Here is a 25,737-nt window from a genome sequence, read left to right as displayed (position 1 = left end):
GACTGACAGCAGCGTTCTGCTTTTCTTAATAGTTGTTATATTTCTCACCTTTACAAAGACAAAAAAGTCACTGTGGTCAACACAAAGTTTCCTTTCATTAACATTAAAATGTAAAACAGGAAGTGAAGGGAACTCATTATTTCTTCACTTGAGCATAGAGTTCTTCTGCATCAGCAGGCTGTGTGCAGCTGTTGACTTTGACCTGTGCGTACACTGTGTCCTGCTGCTGTCCACTGTCCTGCACTGAGACAGAGGACGGTCCAGGTCTCCGACTGGAGATGCTGATGTCTCCATAGTGGATTTCATCCTGTGTTCCAGCTGCTGGTGTTTGAAGAGGAAGCTGTGCAGCCGTTTGACTCTGAGGAACAAAACGTATTTTACATGAAAAGTTGTGAGCTGGATCTGATAAATAATGTAGAGAATAACAGACTGAATACAACAAGTTTCTGATTGAAGAACTGCTGCACGTCTGCAGAAATGAGCAGTATTCTTGTGTGGTGTGTACAGTCTCTGTGGTCTGATGCCTTACAGTTTCCAACCACAGTGTTTCATAACATTTAACCTATTCAGCAACATGAAAACCAAACAGTGACCAGACACACACAACAATGTAAGTGTAAAATGTACCCACCAGTGTCTCTGGTTCACTTTGACATTTCTTAAACCTCCTGGAAGACATTAGAGAGTTGTTAGTTATTGAAGCCCTGAAGGAGGACTGACATGAAGTCACACAATAAGGACCTGAAGGTTCACTGTGAGGAGCTGTAGATTTAATTTGGAACACTCACCAAACACAGAGAGCCAGACAGACGAGAGCAACGACAACGATCACTGCAACAACTGCAGCTGTGTGTTGAAAACTGTCTGTTCAAAGAAAAACAAAACAGAACAGTCATGAACTGTGTTTTATTTTTATATTTATATTTAATATTTATTTTATATAAGCACAATAAAAATAGTTTTCAGTATGTTTAACATCATACAAAATAAGTTAAGAAAAACATAAAAGAGTAAATTCAGTTCAGTTATTTACCCGAAACACTGAAATTAACACATGAAGACGTCTGATCACCAAGAGCATTTGTAGCCACACAGTAATGAGGCTCTATGTCTGCCATGTTGGTCATTTCCAGGCGGTACATGTGTCCTTCATGGACTTTCTTGGGTCCATCGGTGGTGTTCTTGAACCAGGTGAAGCTGCTGATGGGAGGCTTGGCTCTGCTGGAGCAGGTCAGGTTCACCCAGATACCTGCTGACAGCAAACCTGATGGACTGATGGATGCTGAGGTGTCTCTAGGAGCATCTGAGGAAGATGTGACAGACATGAACTTTCTTCATCACAAACAGCTGAACCATGATGTGCTGACAGGATCACTTACATGAAACACTGAGAGTCTGCTGTGTCTCTGCTGTCTTGTTTCGTCCTCCATTCACAGGATATGTGGCAGAGCAGCTGATGTTGTATCCATCATGTGTGTGTGACAGAGTGATGGTCTGCTGCAGTTTAGTTTTAAAGGTTCCATCTGTGTTCTCCTCTGTTTCACTGTGAGAGTCTGGGTGGAGATTCCAGGTGAGTTGAGGAGGGGAGTGTGGACAGGGAGTGAGAGCTGAGCAGGTTATAGAGACAGACTGCTTCTCCTTCAGATCACCAGCTGAGATATGAATGCTGGGACTCCAAGGAGAATCTGTCAGTTCACAGAGGACACATAGAAATATGAAGTTATATCAAATGTATAAAGTTTATATCAACAACAAGGACTGCAGACAGCTGGAGGCAGAAAATACAGACAGCCTCATGTATACTGTAAGTATGTCAGCAGGGTCCATCTGTACTAACTCTGTGTTAACTCACTGCTTTCTTCAGCTCTGCACTCTGACTGATACTGTTGATAATCCTACAGCAGATGTTTGATTTCACAGTGAATATATATGTGGATGCTCTCATTCATCCAGGTCATAGTCATTTCCAAGAGTTTAAATCGAGGCAACTGGACTCAAGGATTGTTTTTGAAGACATTTTGTCAAAAAAATAATCCTTGAGTCCAGTTGCCTTGAACCACTCATTTCACTTTTTATCCTCAACAATAATATTATAGACTCATAAAAACAAACTGTCTTACCTTTAACTGTTATTTGAAGATGATCACAGAGAGCTGTTGCTATGTATGGCCCGTTAATAACTCTGAAGAAGTATTTGTCTGTATGATTTGTGGTTAAATTAGAAAACAGAGTGGAGCAGTTTTTCTGTCTCAGATTTCCAGTAATGTTCATTGGATATTTGTTAACTCTTTCATTGCTGTTGAAGACAGTATTGTTTTTAATATTGGCAAATTCGTTGTCAGTTTTCATCCACACTCCAAATGTTAGTCTTGTGCTGTCAAACTCTTCTTTATCTTCTCCTGGTTCAGATCTAAAGTTACATGGGATGTGCAAACAGGATCCACTCAGTGCTTCCATCTTCTTCGGTGCAGTGATGAAGAGTTTTGACTTGCCAGGACAATCAGCCAAATCACCTGTAAAACCAGACTGATGATGAACAACATGTGTTGATGATACACAAACTGCAGTTCAGCAGCATGTGTGCGTCCTTTGAACAATCAAATGCTTCAAAGTGAACAAACAGCTCACCTGGAAGAAAGAAGATGCTCAGAAACATGTTGACTGTCAGCAGGTTCACACACAGGGCTGCCATGACGGTCCTCTCACAGGATTTCAGTTGATCAGCAGCAGAACCAATAAAACACTTCTCTGTTTAGTCGTTGTGAGGTTAAAACCAACAGACCTATAGTTTTTAAAGAAGTCTTTAAGCGTCCGCCTCCAACACTGTGAGGGAGGAAGTGACATTTTATGGGCATCTGGAGTGAAGGTGTGAATAACAGCTATAGTCTCAGAAATAATTTTGAATAAATGACTCATTGTCACCTAATTAAATTGGTTTAAATTTACAGACTGTATTGTTTAGATGCTCCTGTCACCAGAGTAACACTCATGGTAACTCTGGAGTCATTTTTAAGTGACACTCCAAATGTTGTTCTGCTGTAAAACTGTTCTCTGGGTTCAGCTCTAAAGTTACAGTGCTTCCATCTTCTTTGGTGCAGTGATGAAGAGGTCTGGGTTCCAAAACACCTGTAAAACCAGAAGTAGTGTAAATGCAGGGCTACATTCCACCTTCCAACAAGACAGCATTTTGAATTTTAGGAACTTTTAGTTCTGACACACTATTAGGCCCATATCATGGTCTAAACCAATCAAAGACAGTGAAGGGCTGTATATAGTGAAGTACTGTTATTATCCTGCTAGAGCGGAGCATTGTCTGTCTGTATATTTGCATACAGACTTTCCTCCTGTAACAGATCAGTCAGTCGATCAGTTCAATATTCTTTCCTTTGAAATGTCTGTTGTTTTTGTTCTTCCTCAACCAGCTCAGACTGAGACGTGACAGTGTCAGAGCTCTGACAAAACTAAACTAAACAGTTTCAATGAAATAAATTGTTCTTCTATCCTGGCAATATGTTTTTAGTACTTATGTTTGCCTCAGCTCTTTAGTGCTGTTCTTTACCCGTCTGTGACACAATATCACCCCCTGCTGAACAAAGACAGCTACTGCTTGTTTGATTTAAAAAAGAGAATTGAACTAAACATCATTAACTTGAATCTTAAAAAGTGTATTGATTATTTCAACCTGTTCATATTTTCTGCAATGGAGACCAATTTTTTAAGCTGAGAGACACAGACCCTCCAGCAGGTGGCACTGTAGCGGAGAAATATTGATAACATTACATTTTCTATGTCAAAGATGCCCAGAGACAGATCCAAGGCCAAGCACACTCTGCTGACAACCACCCCAGATGAGACTTAAACCCACACTCCCTGGCTTAGGAGGCCAGTGCCGTATCCATTAGGCCACTGGGGCTGTGGGTGTCTGGGTTTATTAAGGATCTGACACAAATGCAGGAGAACAGTCAGTGACGGCAGGCAAAAACAAGGTCCTTTAATACAGTGCAAAGGTTCGGTACACAGGCAATCAGTCAGCGAACAAAGGTACAAGAGACGAAGGCAAAAACAGTAGTCCAAAAACTAGCAGGGTCAAAACACTGAAGAGCAAAAACCACAAAGCAAAATACTCAAAGGGTCGACAGGCTGCCTGGAAGGCTAGGACGCTCAGAGGAACTCTTCAAGTTACCTATTGCAGGCTTCATCAATAACACAACTATGTTTACACCAGTAAAAATAATGATAACCATTACATTTTCATGGAGGAACTAATACTTGAAACTGTCAGGAAGGTTGCAGACGGACTCAAGCGCAAGACGGGAGACAGGCAGAGGGTTAAATTAAAGTAATTTATTGTGCCCGAAAACTCAGGGAACACAGTTCAAAAGTACCAGATCTCAGGGCAAAACACAAGCGCGGCTTAAGCCGGCAGGAGGAAGAAAAACACACAGGGATCAGGGCAGACAAAGGGACACAGGTGAGGCACATTAGGGAGGAGCAGGTGATCACCAGGAGAAGGAGGGAGAACACGAGGAGGGGGCAGTCAAGACACCTGAAATGAGAGGGGCGTCAGTGATTTCAAAATAAGGCCGGAACTAAAGGCAAACATAATCAAACAAAATACAAAGCAACCGCCCTGGCTCACGCTGGGACCCTGACAGAAACCAGCTGACATCAAATATTCCAACAAAATATCAAACTTCACTGCACAAACAGCTGCAGGTAGAAACTAAGAATGGGAAATAATCAATTGTTCCATTGATCTGAGCATCGTCCTCCTCTGCTTGTGGCTCATGATGCTTGAATCTCAATCACTCTGTTGACGTCGTCTGTCTGTGGAAATGAAGCGACACACAGAGAGGTGTTAGTGAGGAGTCAGAGCTCCTTCCTCCTTTCACAGTTTTAGTAACAACCAGCTCAGCAGTTTACCTCCTCTGTTTTGTTTGGGAACCTTGATCTGAACCAACTGAAGGAAAAAGAGTTAAAAATGTTAAAAACATTAAATGCTGACTTTTAAAAGCTGCAAAGTATCAGATCATAGAGAAGCTTGTCTCACCACTCAAAGATGACGACTGCACTGCAGAGCATCAGAATCCCTGTGATCTTCACTGTCATGTAGACATCCACAGTACGAACACCTGTAACAACACAGCAGGGTCAACTTCTCTCTACTGGAATGTATAAATGTATATATATATATATATATATATATATATATATATATATAGATAAAGATAAATATATATATATATATATATATATATACAAGTTGCAGACAACAATTTAGATAAAGAGCCGATCCAGTCCAGTTATTTACCTGAAACACTGAAATTAACCCATGAAGACGTCTGATCACCAAGAGCATTTGTAGCCACACAGTAATGAAGCTCTATGTCTGCCATGTTGGTCATTTCCAGGCTGTACATGTGTCCTTCATGGACTTTCTTGGGTCCATCTTTGGTGTTCTTGAACCAGGTGAAGCTGCTGATGGGAGGCTTGGCTCTGCTGGAGCAGGTCAGGTTCACCCAGATATCTGCTGGCAGCAAACCTGATGGACTGATGGATGCTGAGGTGTCTCTAGGAGCATCTGAGGAAGATGTGACAGACATGAACTTTCTTCATCACAAACAGCTGAACCATGATGTGCTGACAGGATCACTTACATGAAACACTGAGAGTCTGCTGTGTCTCTGCTGTCTTGTTTCGTCCTCCATTCACAGGATGTGTGGCAGAGCAGCTGATGTTGTATCCATCATGTGTGTGTGACAGAGTGATGGTCTGCTGCAGTTTAGTTGTAAAGGTTCCATCTGTGTTCTCCTCTGTTTCACTGTGAGAGTCTGGGTGGAGATTCCAGGTGAGTTGAGGAGGGGAGTGTGGACAGGGAGTGAGAGCTGAGCAGGTTATAGAGACAGACTGCTTCTCCTTCAGATCACCAGCTGAGATATTAATGCTGGGACTCCAAGGAGAATCTGTCAGTTCACAGAGGACACAGAGAAATATGAAGTTATATCAAATGTATAAAGTTTATATTAACAACAAGGACTGCAGACAGCTGGAGGCAGAAAATACAGACAGCCTCATGTATACTGTAAGTATGTCAGCAGGGTCCATCTGTACTAACTCTGTGTTAACTCACTGCTTTCTTCAGCTCTGCACTCTGACTGATACTGTTGATAATCCTACAGCAGATATTTCATTTCACAGTGAAGGTTACATTCATGGAGACCAAACCACTCATTTCACTTTTTATCCTCTACAATAATATTATAGACTCATAAAAACAAACTGTCTTACCTTTAACTGTTATTTGAAGATGATCACAGAGAGCTGTTGCTCTGTATGGCCAGTTCTCAACTCTGAAGAAGTATGTGTCTGTATGACTTGTGGTTAAATTAGAAAACAGAGTGGAGCAGTTTTTCTGTCTCAGATTTCCAGTAATGTTCATTGGATATTTGTTAACTGTTCCACTGCTGTTGAAGACAGTATTGTTTTTAATATTGACAAATTCGGAGTCAGTTTTCATCCACACTCCAAATGTTGGTCTTGTGCTGTCGAACTTTTCTTCTCCTGGTTCAGCTGTAAAGTTACATGGGATGTGCAAACAGGATCCACTCAGTGCTTCCATCTTCTCCGGTGTAAAAATGGAGACGTCTGATCTAATTTTACAACCAGCCAAATCACCTGTAAAACCAGACTGATGATGAACAACATGTGTTGATGATACACAAACTGCAGTTCAGCAGCATGTGTGCGTCCTTTGAACAATCAAATGTTTCAAAGTGAACAAACAGCTCACCTGGAAGAAAGAAGACGCTCAGAAACATGTTGACTGTCAGCAGGTTCACACACATGGCTGCCATGACGGTCCTCTCACAGGATTTCAGTTGATCAGCAGCAGATCCAATGAAACACTTCTCTGTTTAGTCGTTGTGAGGTTAAAACCAACGGACCCATAGTTTTTAAAGAAGTCTTTAAGCGTCCTCCTCCAACACTGTGAGGGAGGAAGTCACATTTTATTGGCATCTGGAGTGAAGGTGTGAATAACAGCTATATTCTCAGAAATAATTTTGAATAAATGACTCATTGTCACCTACTTCAATTGGTTTAAATTTACAGACTGTATTGTTTAGATGCTCCTGTCACCAGAGTAACACTCATGGTAACTCTGGAGTCATTTTTAAGTGACACTCCAAATGTTGTTCTGCTGTAAAACTCTTCTCTGGGTTCAGCTCTAAAGTTACAGTGCTTCCATCTTCTTTGGTGCAGTGATGAAGAGGTCTGGGTTCCAAAACACCTGTAAAACCAGAAGTAGTGTAAATGCAGGGCAACATTCCACCTTCCAACGAGATAGCATTTTGAATTTTAGGAACTTTTAGTTCTGACACACTATTAGGCCCATATCGTGGTCTAAACCAATCAAAGACAGTGAAGGGCTGTATATAGTGAAGTACTGTTATTATCCTGCTAGAGTGGAGCATTGTCTATCTGTATATTTGCATACAGACTTTCTTCTTGTAACAGATCAGTCAGTCGATCAGTTCAATATTCTTTCCTTTGAAATGTCTGTTGTTTTTGTTCTTCCTCAACCAGCTCAGACTGAGACGTGACAGTGTCAGAGCTCTGGCAAAACTAAACAGTCTCAATGAAATAAATTCTTTATCTATCTTGGTGATGTGTTTTTAGTGCTGCTTTGTTGCCTCAGCTCTGTAGTGCTGTTCGTTATCCATCTATGATGTGTTTTTGTTTTTAACACATTTTAAGGCATCATGCACAAAAAATAAGCCATACTAAAGGCATTATGCTTACCCTCTACCCAGATGATTTTCTAACATTTAAAGATATGCTGTTAAAATTAGGTTTGTACAAATATGGCATGTAAGCTGGCATTGTCAGTGAATCCCAAAAGCAGAGCGCCACCTGCTTTCACAGTTTTGTAAACATGGCTTTGAGCAAAATAGGGCTGAGGAAGAGACAGGAGTAAAAGGGAAAGCATGCTTTGACATGGGGCTAAATTTAGAAGTAGTATCATAAGTTATAAAGGCACAGTTAGGGGTGAGGTAGATAGATGCAAATAGAATAAACAGTTTCTATTCATTGTGCAACAGACAGGCTCTCACTTACACAGTGCAATAATTCTGATGGACTATCACAGTGTTTGTGTTTGTAGTGGAGCTTACTGATGAAGTTAAAGTATTTTGGACCAGATATAAAGACAAAACCAGGCTGAAGCAACTAAAATCTAAGTTGGACACACAAGTCTGATTTCTGAATTAGAGGCAGTGATCAGACGATATGAAAATGAACCATCTGTTATGTGTGGTGTGGTTTTTAACAGGACCCAGGCGCAGACTAAACAAGTGCAACAAAAAGGGAGCTTTATTCAAAGCTAAACACAAAAACCAGTCCAGAGGAGCAGGTGAACTAAAGGAGGGCTACTGGAAACAGTGCCAGTCAAAAATGCAAAAGTACAAATAAACACAAAAGAATAAACAAAACAAAACCTGAGGAAGAAGGGAGGACAAGGAAACATGGAGAAAGAAGGAGGACGACGAAACGGTGGACGGTAGGTGATCACAAGGGGTTCACACGGGAAAGAACTGACAAAGACAAAGGGAAAGCACAGGGCTTAAAAAGAGGAGAGATGACACAGGTGAACACAATTAGGGAGGAGCAGGTAATCAGGGAGGAGGAACAGAAGGAGAGAGGGAAGGACTAAGGAGGAGCAGAGAAAGAGGAGAAACACTGACAACTAAATGGCAAAACAAACAATATAACAACACGACAAAGAGCCAAAACCCTGGCTCATGACACCATCAAAACTGAGAGACTGCAGGTAGCACTGTAGCGGAGACATATTGATAACCATTACATTTTCTATGTCAAAGATGCCCAGAGACAGATCCAGGGCCAAGCACACTGCTGACAACCACCCCAGATGAGACTTAAACCCACACTCCCTGGCTTAGGAGGCCAGTGCCTTATCCATTAGGCCACTGGGGCTGTGGGTGTCTGGGTTTATTAAGGATCGGACACAAATGCAGGAGAACAGTCAGTGACGGCAAGCAAAAACAAGGTCCTTTAATACAGTCCAAAGGTTCGGTACACAGGCAATCAGTCAGCGAAGAAAGAGACGAAGGCAAAAACAGTAGTCCAAAAACTAGCAGGGTCAAAACACTGAAGAGCAAAAACTACAAAGCAAAATACTAAAACACAAAATACTCAAAGGGCCAACAGGCTGTCTGGAAGGCTAGGACGCTCGGAGGAACCAAGCGGCAACCTTCGGGGCTCAAAGTGGAAGCCCATGCGGAAGTGTCAAAACTTGTAATTCACGCTGCAACAGCTGGGGGTTGGCTCCAAAAGCGAGTAATTTCCCATAGACTCCCATGTTAAAATGGCCGACTTCACAGCAGAAATTAACATATTTACAGCTTGGTACAAAAAACCACTCTGGTCTCAGATGATAGGTTCTCTTCTATTGTCAATTGTAGGGGGGGGGGGGGTATTTTTTTACAACCCACTCGTTTCAATTGTATTCGCAATATGCCGCTTGAGTGACAGACAGTTGCCGTATCACAGCGTGAGTTTCCTGCTCCCACGATCGCCTGCCCCCCTAAACCCCGCTCGTGCTCCCCCTCTTTGTCCATATTTGAGAGTTTTGCTGGACGTGACGCTGCCAACATGGCGGCGGTCATCACGTCCCGGAACCTCCCACTGAGCCTCAAAACGGCTCTTCAGAAACAAACGGGTGACGTCACGGAAGCTCTGTCCATAGTTTTTACTGTCAATGGGAGGAACTCACAAAAGAACTTGCAATGTGCGAGGGGAAGACACAGGCTATATACACAGGGAGCAGGGAAGACAATGAGACACAGGTGAGACACATTAGGGCGGAGCAGGTGATCACTGGGAGGAGGAGGGAGAACACGAGGAAGGGGAAGTCAAGAAACGAGAGGGAAAGCAGTGACTACAAAATAAAACAGGAAGTAACATAATAAACCAGAACTAATGCAAAACAACAAAATAACAAAATAAGAGCCCTGGCTCAGACCTTGACAGTGGGAGCAGCTTGTTCATACCTCTACATGGAGGTTAGCTGCTACAAAGGGTGTTTTATATGATACACATGAAACTGCTGCAGTAAAAATACTAAAGAAAAGCAGTCCACACAACTGGGTTTTGGTTGTTAGTTTTTCCATCATGGCCAGTACCCTAAGTATTGTCCCAGGAACTAATACTTGAAACCAGCTGAATATTCCAACAAAATATCACCCTTCACTGCACAAACAGCTGCAGGTAGAAACTAAGATTATGAAATAATCAATGGTTCCATTGATCTGAGCATCGTCCCCCTCTGCTTGTGGCTCATGATGCTTGAATCTCAATCACTCTGTTGACATCGTCTGTCTGTGGAAATGAAGCGACACACAGAGAGGTGTTAGTGAGGAGTCAGAGCTCCTTCCTCCTTTCACAGTTTTAGTAACAACCAGCTCAGCAGTTTACCTCCTCTGCTTTGTTTTGGAACCTTGATCTGAACCAACTGAAAGAAAAAGAGTTCAAAATGTTAAAACATTAAATGCTGACTTTTAAAAGCTGCAAAGTATCAGATCATAGAGAAGCTTGTCTCACCACTCAAAGATGACGACTGCACTGCAGAGCATCAGAATCCCTGTGATCTTCACTGTCATGTAGACATCCACAGTACGAACACCTGTAACAACACAGCAGGGTCATTTTCTCTCTACTGGAATATATATGTATAACTGTATATATATATATATATACATTTCCTTTTTTTGAACTTCTCTTTACTGGAAACATGTTCAAAAAGGAAATATATATATATAGATAGATATAGATAAAGATAAATATATATACAAGTTGCAGACAACAATTTAGATAAAGAGCCGATTCAGTCCAGTTATTTACCTGAAACATTGAAATGAACCCATGAAGACGTCTGATCACCAAGAGCATTTGTAGCCACACAGTAATGAAGCTCTATGTCTGCCATGTTGGTCATTTCCAGGCTGTACATGTGTCCTTCATGGACTTTCTTGGGTCCATCTGTGGTGTTCTTGAACCAGGTGAAGTTGCTGATGGGAGGCTTGGCTCTGCTGGAGCAGGTCAGGTTCACCCAGATACCTGCTGACAGCAAACCTGACGGACTGATGGATGCTGAGGTGTCTCTAGGAGCATCTGAGGAAGATGTGACAGACATGAACTTTCTTCATCACAAACAGCTGAACCATGATGTGCTGACAGGATCACTTACATGAAACACTGAGAGTCTGCTGTGTCTCTGCTGTCTTGTTTCGTCCTCCATTCACAGGATATGTGGCAGAGCAGCTGATGTTGTATCCATCATGTGTGTGTGACAGAGTGATGGTCTGCTGCAGTTTAGTTGTAAAGGTTCCATCTGTGTTCTCCTCTGTTTCACTGTGAGAGTCTGGGTGGAGATTCCAGGTGAGTTGAGGAGGGGAGTGTGGACAGGGAGTGAGAGCTGAGCAGGTTATAGAGACAGACTGCTTCTCCTTCAGATCACCAGCTGAGATATGAATGCTGGGACTCCAAGGAGAATCTGTCAGTTCACAGAGGACACAGAGAAATATGAAGTTATATCAAATGTATAAAGTTTATATTAACAACAAGGACTGCAGACAGCTGGAGGCAGAACATACAGACAGCCTCATGTATACTGTAAGTATGTCAGCAGGGTCCATCTGTACTAACTCTGTGTTAACTCACTGCTTCTTCAGCTCTGCACTCTGACTGATACTGTTGATAATCACCACTATTATGGAACCAGTTACCATTCTGGGCCCGAGAGGCAGACACTGCCTCCACCTTTAAGACTAGACTTAAATCTTTTCTGTTTAGTAAGGCTTACAGTTAGCCTTAGACCTAGTGTGTAGCACAGCTATGCTGCTCTAGGCCTACGTTGTCGGGGGGCACAAACATGATCCACTGAGCAGTTTCCCTCTCACCCTCTGACCTCTCCTTTTCTCTCCTTAGTCTGGCTTATACTGGGTAATATCGTCTCATAATCTGTGTTTTTCTGTCTTACTCGTAGTTCTGTGCCTCGCTCTCGCTCTCTCTCTGTCTCTTTACAGGTCTCAATACCCATGCTGACCTGCTGTCCAGCCCCTGACCTCTCTCTAGGCCTACGTTGTCGGGGGGTACAAACATGACCCATTGAGCAGTTTCCCCCTCACCCTCTGACCTCTCCTCTACTCTCCTTAGTCTGGCTCATACTGGTAATATCGTCTCATAATCTGTGTTTATTGTCTTCCTCGTAGTTTTGTGCCTCGCTCTCGCTCTCTCTCTTTGCAGGCCTCAAGACCTGCATACTGACCTGCAGTCTGGCCCCTGATCTCTCCTGTGCTCATCGACTTCACTAGCCCCTGCTGCTCATCTTTGCTATCAAATTACTATTACTACTTATGGACTGACGATATATATAGATATCTATTACAATACAATCACTGTTTCATCTTGCTGTCATGTTTGCTCTGTACTGTATCATGTTTGTATCATGTTTGCTCCTCTCTCTCTCTCTCTCTCTCTCTCTCCTTCATCCTCTCTGACTAGCAGCAGGACTGGTTCCCCCTTAAGCTGACGGGTCCTGCTCAAGGTTTCTTCCTCTTAAAGAGAGTTTTTCCTTGCCACAGTGCTCTTAGGGGGGCTCCTGTGAAGCGCTTTGAGACAATGTCTGATTGTAATATGCGCTATATAAATAAAAATGAATTGAATTGAATAATCCTACAGCAGATATTTAATTTCACAGTGAAGGTTACATTCATGGAGACCCAAACCACTCATTTCACTTTTTATCCTCAACAATAATATTATAGACTCATAAAAACAAACTGTCTTACCTTTAACTGTTATTTGAAGAGGATCACAGGAAGCTGTTCCTCTGTATGGCCCGTTATTAACTCTGAAGAAGTATGTGTCTGTATGACTTGTGGTTAAATTAGAAAACAGAGTGGAGCAGTTTTTCTGACTCAGATTTCCAGTAATGTTCATTGGATATTTGTTAACTCTTTCATTGCTGTTGAAGACAGTATTGTTTTTAATATTGACAAATTCGTTGTCAGTTTTCATCCACACTCCAAATGTTGGTCTTGTGCTGTCAAACTCTTCTTCTCCTGGTTCAGATCTAAAGTTACATGGGATGTGCAAACAGGACCCACTCAGTGCTTCCATCTTCTTCGGTGCAGTGATGAAGAGTTTTGACTTGCCAGGACAATCAGCCAAATCACCTGTAAAACCAGACTGATGATGAACAACATGTGTTGATGATACACAAACTGCAGTTCAGCAGCATGTGTGCGTCCTTTGAACAATCAAATGTTTCAAAGTGAACAAACAGCTCACCTGGAAGAAAGAAGGCGCTCAGAAACATGTTGACTGTCAGCAGGTTCACACACAGGGCTGCCATGACGGTCCTCTCACAGGATTTCAGTTGATCAGCAGCAGATCCAATAAAACACTTCTCTGTTTAGTCGTTGTGAGGTTAAAACCAACAGACCCATAGTTTTTAAAGAAGTCTTTAAGCGTCCTCCTCCAACACTGTGAGGGAGGAAGTGAACTTTTAGAGGCATCTATAGTGAGGGTGTGAATAATAACAGCGATATTCTCAGAAATAATTTTAAATAAATGACTCATTGTCACCTACTTCAATTGGTTTGAATTTACAGACTTGCAGTGTTTAGATGCTCCTGTCACCAGAGTAACACTCATGGTAACTCTGGAGTCATTTTTAAGTGACACTCCAAATGTTGTTCTGCTGTAAAACTCTTCTCTGGGTTCAGCTCTAAAGTTACAGTGCTTCCATCTTCTTTGGTGCAGTGATGAAGAGGTCTGGGTTCCAAAACACCTGTAAAACCAGAAGTAGTGTAAATGCAGGGCTACATTCCACCTTCCAACGAGATAGCATTTTGAATTTTAGGAACTTTTAGTTCTGACACACTATTAGGCCCATATCGTGGTCTAAACCAATCAAAGACAGTGAAGGGCTGTATATAGTGAAGCACTGTTATTATCCTGCTAGAGTGGAGCATTGTCTGCCTGTATATTTGCATACAGACTTTCCTCCTGTCAGTCAGTCGATCAGATCAATATTCTTTCCTTTGAAATGTCTGTTATTTTTGTTCTTCCTCAACCAGCTCAGACTGAGACGTGACAGTGTCAGAGCTCTGACAAAACAAAGCTAAACAGTCTCAATGAAATAAATTGTTCTTCTATCCTGGTGATGGGTTTTTAGTACTTATGTTTGCCTCAGCTCTTTAGCGCTGTTCTTTACCTATCTGTGACACAATACCGCCCCCTGCCGAACAAAGACAGCTACTGCTTGTTTGATTTAAAAACGAGAATTGAACTAAACATTATTAACTTTAATCTTTAAAACTTTATTGATTATTTCAACGTGTTCATATTTTCTGCAATGGAGATCAATTTTTTAAACTGAGAGACACAAACCCTCCAGCAGGTGGCACTGTAGCGGAGAATATTGATAACATTACATTTTCTATGTCAAAGATGCCCAGAGACAGATCCAAGGCCAAGCACACTCTGCTGACAACCACCCCAGATGAGACTTAAACCCACACTCCCTGGCTTAGGAGGCCAGTGCCTTATCCATTAGGCCACTGGGGCTGTGGGTGTCTGGGTTTATTAAGGATCTGACACAAATGCAGGAGAAAAGTCAGTGACGGCAGGCAAAAACAAGGTCCTTTAATACAGTCCAAAGGTTCGGTACACAGGCAATCAGTCAGCGAAGAAAGGTACAAGAGACGAAGGCAAAAACAGTAGTCCAAAAACTAGAAGGGTCAAAACACTGAAGAGCAAAAACCACAAAGCCAAATCTATATTCCCCTTAAAAAGAAGGATGAACTATGAAATCGCTTCACACAGAGATTGTGAACCTGGGATTTAAAATAGATCCTGATTTAAAGCTTGAAAGCCAAATTCGATCCGTTGTTAGATCAAGCTTCTTTCACCTACAGCAGCTAGCTAAGATAAAGCACTTCTTAACTAAACAGCACTTTGAAACAGTAATCCATGCCTTGGTAACCACCTGGCTGAATTACTGTAATGCACTTTATTTTGGGGTGAGTCAGTCGTGTATTTTTCGACTGCAGCTTGTGCAAAATGCAGCTGCACGTCTTTTAACTGGCACACGTAAATACAAATTCACTGGCTGCCTGTGCATTTTAGGATCCATTTCAAACTGCTTTTATTTGTTTTTAAATGTGTGAATGGTGTTGCCCCATCATACCTCTCTGTGCTTCTCCTTCCTTACAAACTGCTACTGAGTGTACCTAAAACTAATCGGAAGCTCAGAGGGGACCGGGTCTTTGCGGAACGACCTGCCTCTACACATTCGACAGGCCTCCTCTTTACCTGTTTTTAAATCTTTTCTTAAAACGCACTTGTTCACATTGGCGTTTGGCACCACTTGAGATGTTGACATTTGACCTGATTTTATTTTATGCTACTTTATTTTATCTAATTTTAATGTTTTTCATTTATTTTAACATATTTTAAATTAGTTTTAATATATTCTTTCATTTATTGTTTTTAGTTTATTCTATTGCATTTTTAGATGATTGTAGCACTTTGGTCAACATGGTTGTTTTTAAAGTGCGTTATAAATAAAGTTGCAGTTGCAGTTGCAGAAGGTTGCTGTGATAATGCGAGAGCTGATGGTTTTTATTCAGTTAATCCATTTGGTCATCAGGTATCTCTGTGTTGTCTTCCTGTGTTGTCTTCATCAAAAACTTTTGGCAAATCAGTGGGTAAATGTACATACTTAACATACATAAAAAGACAAATACAATATACATTAACATTAAATATTGTCAAAATGTTATATTTTTTGAAAAGAGGAGCAGATGAAGACAATCGATTTGAATAATTCATTATTCTCAAGAATTTCTTTTGAATTAATAAAATTTTGTGTAAATATGATTGGCTTGTAGAACCCCAAACACTATTGCAATATAATAAATGTGGATAAATTAAACTATAATACAAAGTTAACATACATGATCGGTTAATAAAAGCACGAACCCTACTCAAAATTCCACGGTAGTTCAGGGGCAGTCTGGAAACGCAGACACTATCTCCTATATAAATAAAGTTAAAACTCAAATACACATTTACAATAAAACCATCCATACCACAGAAATGTGAGCGCAGGTTTGTGTTAATTTAGAACTCAAAAGAGGAACATCAAAACAGTTCTGATGTATATGCAAACCTCACTTCTTTTTGTTTTTTATTAAAGTTTTTATTGATTTAATTAATTGAACAAATTAAAAAAAACTGGCGGGACTCTCCCCCCTCCACCCCCCTCCCATCCCCAGGGTAACAGCAGAGTTCAAAATAAATAAATCGTTAAAAAAATGTTGCAGGTACAAAAATGACTGCTGTGAGGGAGTCTGTGGTTTTACTGTTGATGATCTTCAGCATGTATGCTGCATGTGGCGACTCGAAGTGATTACAGATTCATACATATTAATAGTCCTCTGTCATGTTCATAGTTACAGCAGCTGCTTCTGCTTTTCTGCAGACGGCAGAAGTATAACATCTTTTTAGGATTACACAGGAACTGAGACTGAGTGTTTCTTAATAGTTGTTATATTTCTCACCTTTACAAAGACAAAAACGTCACTGTGGTCAACACAAAGTTTCCTTTCATTAACATTAAAATGTAAAACAGGAAGTGAAGGGAACTCATTATTTCTTCACTTGAGCATAGAGTTCTTCTGCATCACCAGGCTGTGTGCAGCTGTTGACTTTGACCTGTGCGTACACTGTGTCCTGCTGCTGTCCACTGTCCTGCACTGAGACAGAGGACGGTCCAGGTCTCCGACTGGAGATGCTGATGTCTCCATAGTGGATTTCATCCTGTGTTCCAGCTGCTGGTGTTTGAAGAGGAAGCTGTGCAGCCGTTTGACTCTGAGGAACAAAATGTATTTTACATGAAAAGTTGTGAGCTGGATCTGATAAATAATGTAGAGAATAACAGACTGAATACAACAAGTTTCTGATTGAAGAACTGCTGCACGTCTGCAGAAATGAGCAGTGTTCTTGTGTGGTGTGTACAGTCTCTGTGGTCTGATGCCTTACAGTTTCCAACCACAGTGTTTCATAACATTTAACCTATTCAGCAACATGAAAACCAAACAGTGACCACACACACAACAATGTAAGAGTAAAATGTACCCACCAGTGTCTCTGGTTCACTTTGACATTTCTTAAACCTCCTGGAAGACATTAGAGAGTTGTTAGTTATTGAAGCCCTGAAGGAGGACTAAAATGAAGTCACACAATAAGGACCTGAAGGTTCACTGTGAGGAGCTGAAGATTTAATTTGGAACACTCACCAAACACAGAGAGCCAGACAGACGAGAGCAACGACAACGATCACTGCAACAACTGCAGCTGTGTGTTGAAAACTGTCTGTTTGTCTGTTGTCATGAACTGAAAACATTTTTAGAAAACAAAATATCAGAAATCATACAAATGTTGTGTAGGCAACAATTTTATATAAGCACAATAAAAATAGTTTTCAGTATGTTTAACATCATGCAAAAGAAATTAAGAAAAACATAAAAGAGTAAATTCAGTTCAGTTATTTACCTGAAACACTGAAATTAACCCATGAAGACGTCTGATCACCAAGAGCATTTGTAGCCACACAGTAATGAGGCTCTATGTCTGCCATGTTGGTCATTTCCAGGCTGTACATGTGTCCTTCATGGACTTTCTTGGGTCCATCTTTGGTGTTCTTGAACCAGGTGAAGCTGCTGATGGGAGGCTTGGCTCTGCTGGAGCAGGTCAGGTTCACCCAGATACCTGCTGACAGCAAACCTGATGGACTGATGGATGCTGAGGTGTCTTTAGGAGCATCTGAGGAAGATGTGACAGACATGAACTTTCTTCATCACAAACAGCAGAACCATGATGTGCTGACAGGATCACTTACATGAAACACTGAGAGTCTGCTGTGTCTCTGCTGTCTTGTTTCGTCCTCCATTCACAGGATATGTGGCAGAGCAGCTGATGTTGTATCCATCATGTGTGTGTGACAGAGTGATGTTCTGCTGCAGTTTAGTTGTAAAGGTTCCATCTGTGTTCTCCTCTGTTTCACTGTGAGAGTCTGGGTGGAGATTCCAGGTGAGTTGAGGAGGGGAGTGTGGACAGGGAGTGAGAGCTGAGCAGGTTATAGAGACAGACTGCTTCTCCTTCAGATCACCAGCTGAGATATGAATGCTGGGACTCCAAGGAGAATCTGTCAGTTCACAGAGGACACAGAGAAATATGAAGTTATATCAAATGTATAAAGTTTATATTAACAACAAGGACTGCAGACAGCTGGAGGCAGAAAATACAGACAGCCTCATGTATACTGTAAGTATGTCAGCAGGGTCCATCTGTACTAACTCTGTGTTAACTCACTGCTTTCTTCAGCTCTGCACTCTGACTGATACTGTTGATAATCCTACAGCAGATATTTCATTTCACAGTGAAGGTTACATTCATGGAGACCAAAACCACTCATTTCACTTTTTATCCTCAACAATAATATTATAGACTCATAAAAACCAACTGTCTTACCTTTAACTGTTATTTGAAGATTATCACAGGAAGCTGTTGCTCTGTATGGCCAGTTCTCAACTCTGAAGAAGTATGTGTCTGTATGACTTGTGGTTAAATTAGAAAACAGAGTGGAGCAGTTTTTCTGTCTCAGATTTCCAATAATGTTCATTGGATATTTGTTATCTGTTCCACTGCTGCTGTAGACAGCATTATCTTGACCCTTAGCAAAAGTGACATAATTTTTAAACCACACCCCAAATGTTGGTCTTGTGCTGTCGAACTTTTCTTCTCCTGGTTCAGCTGTAAAGTTACATGGGATGTGCAAACAGGATCCACTCAGTGCTTCCATCTTCTTCGGTGCAGTGATGAAGAGTTTTGACTTGTCAGGACAATCAGCCAAATCACCTGTAAAACCAGACTGATGATGAACAACATGTGTTGATGAAACACAAACTGCAGTTCAGCAGCATGTGTGCGTCCTTTGAACAATCAAATGTTTCAAAGTGAACAAACAGCTCACCTGGAAGAAAGAAGGCGCTCAGAAACATGTTGACTGTCAGCAGGTTCACACACAGGGCTGCCATGATGGTCCTCTCACAGGATTTCAGTTGATCAGCAGCAGAACAATAAAACACTTCTCTGTTTAGTCGTTGTGAGGTTAAAACCAACAGACCCATAGTTTTTAAAGAAGTCTTTAAGCTTCCTCCTCCAACACTGTGAGGGAGGAAGTGAACTTTTAGGGGCAGTGAAGGTGTGAATAATAACAGCGATATTCTCAGAAATAATTTTAAATAACTGACTCATTGTCACCTACTTCAATTGGTTTGAATTTACAGACTGCAGTGTTTAGATGCTCCTCTTACCAGAGTAACACTCATGGTAACTCTGGAGTCATTTTTAAGTGACACTCCAAATGTTGTTCTGCTGTAAAACTCTTCTCTGGGTTCAGCTCTAAAGTTACAGTGCTTCCATCTTCTTTGGTGCAGTGATGAAGAGGTCTGGGTTCCAAAACACCTGTAAAACCAGAAGTAGTGTAAATGCAGGGCTACATTCCACCTTCCAATGAGACAGCATTTTGAATTTTAGGAACTTTTAGTTCTGACACACTATTAGGCCCATATCGTGGTCTAAACCAATCAAAGACAGTGAAGGGCTGTATATAGTGAAGTACTGTTATTATCCTGCTAGAGTGGAGCATTGTCTGCCTGTATATTTGCATACAGACTTTCCTCCTGTAACAGATCAGTTAGTCGATCAGTTCAATATTCTTTCCTTTGAAATGTCTGTTGTTTTTGTTCTTCCTCAACCAGCTCAGACTGAGACGTGACAGTGTCAGAGCTCTGGCAAAACTAAACTAAACAGTCTCAATGAAATAAATTCTTCATCTATCTTGGTGATGTGTTTTTAGTGCTTATGTGTTGCCTCAGCTCTGTAGTGCTGTTCTTTACCCATCTATGATGTGTTTTTGTTTTTAACACATTTTAAGGCATCATGCACAAAAAATAAGCCATACTAAAGGCATTATGCTTACCCTCTACCCAGATGATTTTCTAACATTTAAAGATATGCTGTTAAAAATAAGTTTGTACAAATATGGCATGTAAGCTGGCATTGTCAGTGAATCCCAAAAGCAGAGCGCCACCTGCTTTTACAGTTTTGTAAACATGGCTTTGAGCAAAATAGGGCTGAGGAAGAGACAGGAGTAAAAGGGAAAGCATGCTTTGACATGGGGCTAAATTTAGAAGTAGTATCATAAGATATAAAGGCACAGTTAGGGGTGAGGTAGATGTGCAAATAGAATAAACAGTTTCTATTCATTGTGCAACAGACAGGCTCTCACTTACACAGTGCAATAATTCTGATGGACTATCACAGTGTTTGTGTTTGTAGTGGAGCTTACTGATAAAGTTAGAGTATTTTGGACCAGATACAAAGACAAAACCAGGCTGAAGCAACTAAAATCCAACTTGGACACACAAGTCTGATTTTTGAACTAGAGTGAGTGATCAGACGATATGAAAATGACCATCAAAACTGAGAGACACAAACCCTCCAGCAGGTGGCACTGTAGCAGAGAAATTTTGATAACATTACATTTTCTATGTCAAAGATGCCCAGAGACAGATCCAAGGCCAAGCACACTCTGCTGACAACCACCCCAGATGAGACTTAAACCCACACTCCCTGGCTTAGGAGGCCAGTGCCTTATCCATTAGGCCACTGGGGCTGTGGGTGTCTGGGTTTATTAAGGATCGGACACAAATGCAGGAGAACAGTCAGTGACGGCAGGCAAAAACAAGGTCCTTTAATACAGTCCAAAGGTTCGGTACACAGGCAATCAGTCAGCGAAGAAAGGTACAAGAGACGAAGGCAAAAACAGTAGTCCAAAAACTAGCAGGGTCAAAACACTGAAGAGCAAAAACCCCAAAGTGGGAGCAGCTTGTTCATACCTCTACATGGAGGTTAGCTGCTACAAAGGGTGTTTTATATGATACACATGAAACTGCTGCAGTAAAAATACTAAAGAAAAGCAGTCCACACAACTGGGTTTTGGTTGTTAGTTTTTCCATCACGGCCAGTACCCTAAGTATTGTCCCAGGAACTAATACTTGAAACCAGCTGAATATTCCAACAAAATATCACCCTTCACTGCACAAACAGCTGCAGGTAGAAACTAAGATTATGAAATAATCAATGGTTCCATTGATCTGAGCATCGTCCCCCTCTGCTTGTGGCTCATGATGCTTGAATCTCAATCACTCTGTTGACGTCGTCTGCCTGTGGAAATGAAGCAACACACAGAGAGGTGTTAGTGAGGAGTCAGAGCTCCTTCCTCCTTTCACAGTTTTAGTAACAACCAGCTCAGCAGTTTACCTCCTCTGCTTTGTTTGGGAACCTTGATCTGAACCAACTGAAAGAAAAAGATCAAAATGTTAAAGACATTAAATGCTGACTTTTAAAAGCTGCAAAGTATCAGATCATAGAGAAGCTTGTCTCACCACTCAAAGATGACGACTGCACTGCAGAGCATCAGAATCCCTGTGATCTTCACTGTCATGTAGACATCCACAGTACGAACACCTGTAACAACACAGCAGGGTCAACTTCTCTCTACTGTAATGTATATATAAATATATATATATATATATATATATATCCTTTTTTTCTCTTTACTGGAAACATGTTCAAAAAAGGAAATATATATATATAGATAGATATAGATAAAGATAACGTTGCAGACAACAATTTAGATAAAGAGCCGATTCAGTTCAGTTATTTACCTGAAACATTGAAATGAGCCCATGAAGACGTCTGATCACCAAGAGCATTTGTAGCCACACAGTAATGAAGCTCTATGTCTGTCATGTTGGTCATTTCCAGGCTGTACATGTGTCCTTCATGGACTTTCTTGGGTCCATCTTTGGTGTTCTTGAACCAGGTGAAGCTGCTGATGGGAGGCTTGGCTCTGCTGGAGCAGGTCAGGTTCACCCAGATACCTGCTGACAGCAAACCTGATGGACTGATGGATGCTGAGGTGTCTCTAGGAGCATCTGAGGAAGATGTGACAGACATGAACTTTCTTCATCTCAAACAGCTGAACCATGATGTGCTGACAGGATCACTTACATGAAACATTGAGAGTCTGCTGTGTCTCTGCTGTCTTGTTTCGTCCTCCATTCACAGGATATGTGGCAGAGCAGCTGATGTTGTATCCATCATGTGTGTGTGACAGAGTGATGTTCTGCTGCAGTTTAGTTGTAAAGGTTCCATCTGTGTTCTCCTCTGTTTCACTGTGAGAGTCTGGGTGGAGATTCCAGGTGAGTTGAGGAGGGGAGTGTGGACAGGGAGTGAGAGCTGAGCAGGTTATAGAGACAGACTGCTTCTCCTTCAGATCACCAGCTGAGATATGAATGCTGGGACTCCAAGGAGAATCTGTCAGTTCACAGAGGACACAGAGAAATATGAAGTTATATCAAATGTATAAAGTTTATATCAACAACAAGGACTGCAGACAGCTGGAGGCAGAAAATACAGACAGCCTCATGTATACTGTAAGTATGTCAGCAGGGTCCATCTGTACTAACTCTGTGTTAACTCACTGCTTTCTTCAGCTCTGCACTCTGACTGATACTGTTGATAATCCTACAGCAGATATTTCATTTCACAGTGAAGGTTACATTCATGGAGACCAAACCACTCATTTCACTTTTTATCCTCAACAATAATATTATAGACTCATAAAAACAAACTGTCTTACCTTTAACTGTTATTTGAAGATGATCACAGAGAGCTGTTGCTTTGAATGGACCGTTAATAACTCTGAAGAAGTATTTGTCTGTATGACTTGTGGTTAAATTAGAAAACAGAGTGGAGCAGTTTTTCTGTCTCAGATTTCCAGTAATGTTCATTGGATATTTTTTAACTGTTCCACTGCTGTTGAAGACAACATTAGCAAAAGCGTGTACATTTTTATACCACACTCCAAATGTTGGTCTTGTGCTGTCAAACTCTTCGTCTCCTCGTTCAGCTGTAAAGGTACATGGGATGTGCAAACAGGATCCACTCAGTGCTTCCATCTTCTTCGGTGCAGTGATGAAGAGTTTTGATCTGCCAGGACAATCAGCCAAATCACCTGTAAAACCAGACTGATGATGAACAACATGTGTTGATGATACACAAACTGCAGTTCAGCAGCATGTGTGTGTCCTTTGAACAATCAAATGTTTCAAAGTGAACAAACAGCTCACCTGGAAGAAAGAAGATGCTCAGACACATGTTGACTGTCAGCAGGTTCACACACAGGGCTGCCATGACGGTCCTCTCACAGGATTTCAGTTGATCAGCAGCAGAACAATGAAACACTTCTCTGTTTAGTCGTTGTGAGGTTAAAAAAACAACAGACCCATAGTTTTTAAAGAAGTCTTTAAGCTTCCTCCTCCAACACTGTGAGGGAGGAAGTCACATTTTAGGGGCAGTGAAGGTGTGAATAACAACGATATTCTTAGAAATAAGTCTAAATAACTGACTCATTGTCACCTACATTAACAGGTTTAAATTTACAGACTCTTACCAGAGTAACACTCATGGTAAATCTGGAGTCACTTTTAAGTGACACTCCAAATGTTGTCCATCTTCTTTGGTGCAGTAATGAAGAGGTCTGGGTTCCAAATCACCTGTAAAACCAGACTGATGATAAACAACATGTGCTGATGATACACAAACTGCAGTTCAGCAGCATGTGTGCGTCCTGTTGAACACTGTCAGCAGGTTCACACACAGGGCTGCCATGACGGTCCTCTCACAGGATCCAAACTTTAACATCACCAGATGACACAAAGTGAGTCTGAATGAAAAAATGATTGATTGATACACAGAAAAGACTGTGGGTGTCCTGCAGCACCAAACAAACCAACCTCCTCTGTTTATTTAAACAGGCGAGAGGAGGTGAGAGGTTAGTGGGAATACATTTGTTGTAACAGAACACATTTTTCTTAGAGGTGTGTCTGTGTGACTGATTCTCTTATAATAAAAAAAATCCCTTTGGGTCAAAGGTCAGTTCAATCCACATACAGGTTCAGTTGTTCAGTTCAATATTCTTTCCTTTGCAATGTTCCCTCCACCAGTCCAGGTTGAGAAGAACCAAAGCCCCAAAATAAACAAGCACCTATGTCATGGTTTCTGAACTAAACATATGAGAATTTAGCAGGTCTTATACTAAGCACAGGAGAATATGAAGCAAAGGTTTGTTTGTTTGTTTGTTAATTATCTAAGTCAAAGATCTCCAATCCTAAGAGCTTCAATCTCCAGACTTTTGGGGGATGCGGGGATCGAACCCGCCACCTCTCGCACGACGTGCACATCCTCACAGGGGAATTAGCTCAAATGGTAGAGCGCTCGCTTAGCATGCGAGAGGTAGCGGGATCGATGCCCGCATTCTCCAAACGACTTTTGCTCCTAAAGATCCAATTGATGAGTGATATTCATGAAAAATCTTCCAGGTTAGATTTAGAAGCAATGACTCATGGCAGCTAATCCAGAAGAGTTTCTCTGCTTCCACATGAGCCTCAACATATTTCCATAATTACCACATATGTAGGCCCATTAATTAATGATTTAAATTCTTTTTCTTTCTTCAGTTGTCCAGTTTATTATTCTTTCCTTTGCAGTGCTCCCTCCACCAGTCCAAGATGAGAAGAAGCAAAGCCCCAAAATAAAAGACAAATTCAGAGCTCTGAGAAAATTACAAACTAAAAAGGCTAAATGAACCCAGGTAATGTGTTGCCTGTGATGTGCTGTAAGGGACTCTTGATGATCCTCTGCATATCCTCTCTGCTCTGTATTGTTTGTCTCCACCTGTCTGCGGTGCAATACCGCCCCCTGCTGAGCAAATACAGCTGCTGCTTGTTTCGTTCAAAAAATAGGAGTGTGATGGAAAACCACCTTCAGCTCCTTCGCTGTCCCCCGCTTCCATTCGCCCCATATTTCTATATTTAGTAAGTATATTTCTAGAAGAAGTGGTTCATCTTGGTGCATGGAAGCTCCTTTTATTCTCCTGGATTAGCATCTATGTCATGGAATTTCCTTCGGGATTGATAAAGTTTTATCTTATCTTATCTTATCTTATCTTTCCACCATCCTAAGAGCTTCAATCTCCAGACTTTTGGGGGATGCCGGGATCGAACCGGCTACCTCACGCAGAGTAGAGGGGAATTAGCTCAAATGGTAGAGCGCTCGCTTAGCATGCGAGAGGTAGCGGGATCGATGCCCGCATTCTCCAAATGACTTTTGCTCATAAAGATCAATTGGATGAGTGATATTCATGAAAAATCTTCCAGGTTTGATTTATGACAACTAATCCAGAAGAGCCTCTCTCCTCCCACATGAACCTCAACATATTTCCATATTACCAGAAATGTAGGCCCATTAATTAATAATTAAATTCCAATAAGTTTACTTCTGTGACAAAGAATACATTCTGTGACCTCATCCACAAGAAAAAAAAATACTACATGCACCTTTATTTTAGGGGGTTGAGATTCACGGTTGAGTATCCTATGTGCCTGCAGTGCTTTTATTAACCACTAGATGGCAGTCACTGTGAGGCCTCCGGCCCTGCTGTGAATCTACATTCGG

General features: G+C 41.4%; 2 protein-coding genes and 2 non-coding genes across 4 annotated transcripts; 2 read left to right on the top strand and 2 right to left on the bottom strand.

Annotated features, from left to right (window-relative positions):
- Positions 1–136: 136 nt before the first annotated feature.
- LOC114453575 (sialic acid-binding Ig-like lectin 9) lies at positions 137–13,495 on the bottom strand (the record flags this gene model as incomplete). The annotated part of the gene is made up of 7 exons (XM_028433528.1): positions 137–358; positions 632–668; positions 789–864; positions 10,921–11,190; positions 11,267–11,572; positions 12,870–13,256; positions 13,372–13,495. Coding segments are annotated over 7 exons (1,422 nt in total), but the record flags the coding sequence as incomplete, so codon positions are not given.
- Positions 13,496–16,737: 3,242 nt separating this feature from the next.
- Positions 16,738–19,301, bottom strand: LOC114453574 (sialic acid-binding Ig-like lectin 7). The gene is made up of 7 exons (XM_028433527.1): positions 19,124–19,301; positions 18,622–19,008; positions 17,990–18,295; positions 17,644–17,913; positions 17,388–17,463; positions 17,231–17,267; positions 16,738–16,959 (listed from the first exon to the last, which is right to left on the bottom strand). Exons 1-7 carry the CDS (start codon positions 19,278–19,280, stop codon positions 16,738–16,740), a joined length of 1,455 nt encoding a protein of 484 aa, XP_028289328.1. The 5' UTR covers positions 19,281–19,301.
- A 5,170-nt stretch (positions 19,302–24,471) lies between these two features.
- On the top strand, positions 24,472–24,544 carry trnaa-agc (transfer RNA alanine (anticodon AGC)). Its single transcript has one exon. It is a non-coding gene; the product is annotated as a tRNA-Ala (tRNA).
- Positions 24,545–25,308: 764 nt separating this feature from the next.
- Positions 25,309–25,381, top strand: trnaa-agc (transfer RNA alanine (anticodon AGC)). The gene has a single exon. It is a non-coding gene; the product is annotated as a tRNA-Ala (tRNA).
- Positions 25,382–25,737: the final 356 nt, after the last annotated feature.

This window comes from Parambassis ranga, chromosome 20, assembly GCF_900634625.1.
Source record: "Parambassis ranga chromosome 20, fParRan2.1, whole genome shotgun sequence".
Taxonomy (NCBI): domain Eukaryota; kingdom Metazoa; phylum Chordata; class Actinopteri; family Ambassidae; genus Parambassis; species Parambassis ranga.
This window is presented reverse-complemented; position numbering and strand designations above follow the sequence as displayed.